Below are 2,917 nucleotides of genomic sequence, written 5' to 3'. Positions count from 1 at the left end.
AATAAATACCGAATCGCTAATCCGGTGCTATTCTTTGCCGCCTCGTAAACGCTCATGGATGGTAGCTGCAGTTGTAGTAGCACTTCCTTTTTGTTGTTGTGTGTATGTTGGCCACCACAAGCATTTCCGGGCAATTTGCCAATGTTTTGCATGAGCGCATGCACCTCCCGTAACCAGCCGACACTCCACTTCATGCGCTGCGCCAAATGCCACTTGAGGCAATTTCAGCAGAAAATATGTATGTAAAAGCATTCTACTTTGCATTTTATAGTTACTATTATAATAAGAGCTCTCAAATATAAAAGGTGTTCATAAGAGTACACAATAACAAAAAGATGAAAATATGCACAAAAGCAACAACTTGTGCATAATTTTTTATTTGTTTTATGTTTTAAAATAATGCAAAACGTGTGTTGTGCACTGTCGTGAGCTTCTTTCTTTTCCCATTGCTAGCTTGGTTCCGTGCCACATACCATTCTCTTACAATGAACCCTTCAATTGCCAACATAGCTGGATACAAACAAACGACTATACATATGTATATGTACATAAATACCTGTTACTTGCCTTCATTTACAAGAGTTTACATTCTAAAGCATTACTTTTACATTTTTTCTCACAGTTACTGTATTTTCTTCTTATTCTCCTTTACCTGCATAGATATGGCTTCATGCACGACTCCCGCCTGCCTGATACCCGCGACTCACAGGAGCTGCAGCGAACCAAAATTGAATTGGAGCGCGACAAGAAATGGGTGAAAATGCTTGCCAATTGGAATCCCAATAACGAGAAGGTGCGACGACGTGTCTTCAAAGGTATACCGGATCGTATGCGTTGGCCAGCATGGAAAAAGTTGCTGAATGTTGACGAATTAATAGCGGCCAATCGTGATACATATGCGTCTATGTTAGCATTGGCGCGCAAATACTCCACCGAGGTGCGACAAATCGATTCTGATGTGAATCGCCAATTTCGTGATAATCTCGCTTACCGCCAGCGGTATAGCGTTAAGCAGTGCTCTCTATTTAATGTGCTAAATGCGTATAGCATATATAATCCAGAATTGGGTTATTGCCAAGGTATGGCTTGCTTGGCTGGTGTGCTCTTACTCTATATGCAAGAGGAGGAGGCATTTTGGGCACTCAATCAATTGATCTTTGATCGGAAGTATGCTATGCATGGTTTATTTATTGAGGGCTTCCCAAAATTGACGCGCTTCCTAGAACATCACGATCGGATATTATCGAAGTTGATGCGCAAGCTGCATCAGCATTTTATGAAGCACAATGTCGATGCCATTTTGTATTCGATCAAGTGGTTCTTTGTGATCTTTGTGGAGCGGGTGAGTACGGAAAAGTGAACTAATTAGGCGATCTCCTTAAACTTGAATAACTGGAAATCTAAAAACACGAAAAATACTTAATTTAAATTTTTATTTCGATACTTTCGAGGCTTTCAGTTTAAGGGAATACTCTTATATATTAGGATTGTTTGTTAAAAGTTTTTGATTTCAATTGTCCGATACCTACGAAAAATTATTACAAATGTAAATTCTTGTAATAATATAAATATAATTTTTTGCCAAAATTCTCATGCGTAAACATCGCAATATTACTTATTAAAACTTCTTACATGCATGTATTAAGGCAATCGCATTTTTATTAGATCAAAATAAAACACAAAATGTTAAATCAATAATAATACATGTATTGCTTAAAATACAGTTTTGGTCACCATCCATTTATGGTAGTCCATCGCCAAATATGTNCACAAAATGTTAAATCAATAATAATACATGTATTGCTTAAAATACAGTTTTGGTCACCATCCATTTATGGTAGTCCATCGCCAAATATGTTTTACTTTGATTGTGTGCCTGCCAGCTCACTTTCTTTTTCATTACTTCATTCACCTTTACCGCTTAATATTATATGTATGTAATATTTATTGCGCACATTTTATGNTTTTACTTTGATTGTGTGCCTGCCAGCTCACTTTCTTTTTCATTACTTCACCTTTACCGCTTAATATTATATGTATGTATATGCATATCTATATATTTATTCTACTTTTTCTCCTTTCCCTTTTAGATACCATTTAGTTTAGCTTTACGCGTTTGGGACATCTACCTGTTGGAGGGTGAGCGTGTCGTCACCGCCATGGCCGTTACTATACTCTATTTGCACAAGCACGATTTATTGCGTCTCAACGATATGGATTCAATTATTGAATACTTACAAGTGAAATTGCATAAAAATTTCGGCTACAACGATGACTACGTAATCGAAGCACTCGAACGTATGTTGAAGAAATTAAAGGAGTTAAAATTGGATATAGCGCCACCGCCAAAGGCCAACGAATTTCCCGCCCGACCATTGGGACAATTTGTGGAGGCTGATGTTGAGAAGAAGATCGGCCGGCGACGTTCTGAATATACCGATACGGAAAAGCAAGTTATAACTGATGTGATATTGAGGTAAGAATAATGGCAAATTTTGATGTTATCTTATTATGTCTCTTTGAGTTGGCTAGATCTTAAATTGGGTTAAAAATATGTAAATATTTCCTTAAAAGCGAGACCACAGTACAAAGTATATTACTTTATTTTTAAAGTTGAATCTCAGCTATTCTAATACCCGAATACCTATTTTTAAATTTTAGGTTAGGATTGGCGAAAGATCTTGAATAATTCATTTCTATTTTATTTCTTCGTATTAATTTTTTATTTCCTAAGAACTCATATTTTTCTTAAATTTTTGTTTTCTTTTTAGATCTGAGCAAAATGCAGTAGAAGTACAATCAACCATGTCGTACGAGACCTCTGAATGTGCTACCGGTAAGTTTCATGCTAAGTTTTTCTAAAAATTGTATATCTATCTTTTATCTGCATTATGCGCCTTCTCAAAGAAGTAATACA

The 2,917-nt window shown here is 36.3% G+C and overlaps 1 protein-coding gene across 1 annotated transcript; it reads left to right on the top strand.

Moving 5' to 3' along the window:
- Nucleotides 1-403: 403 nt before the first annotated feature.
- LOC108354806 (USP6 N-terminal-like protein) lies at nucleotides 404-2,897 on the top strand (the record flags this gene model as incomplete). The annotated part of the gene is made up of 3 exons (XM_017605975.1): nucleotides 404-1,342; nucleotides 2,091-2,476; nucleotides 2,772-2,897. Coding segments are annotated over 3 exons (1,416 nt in total), but the record flags the coding sequence as incomplete, so codon positions are not given.
- Nucleotides 2,898-2,917: the final 20 nt, after the last annotated feature.

The sequence above is a fragment of the Rhagoletis zephyria genome, unplaced genomic scaffold, assembly GCF_001687245.7.
Source record: "Rhagoletis zephyria isolate East Lansing unplaced genomic scaffold, Rhagoletis_zephyria_1.1 Rzeph_scaffold_39403, whole genome shotgun sequence".
Taxonomy (NCBI): domain Eukaryota; kingdom Metazoa; phylum Arthropoda; class Insecta; order Diptera; family Tephritidae; genus Rhagoletis; species Rhagoletis zephyria.
Note: the sequence above shows the minus strand (reverse complement) of the source record. Positions and strands in the feature narration are given on the sequence as shown.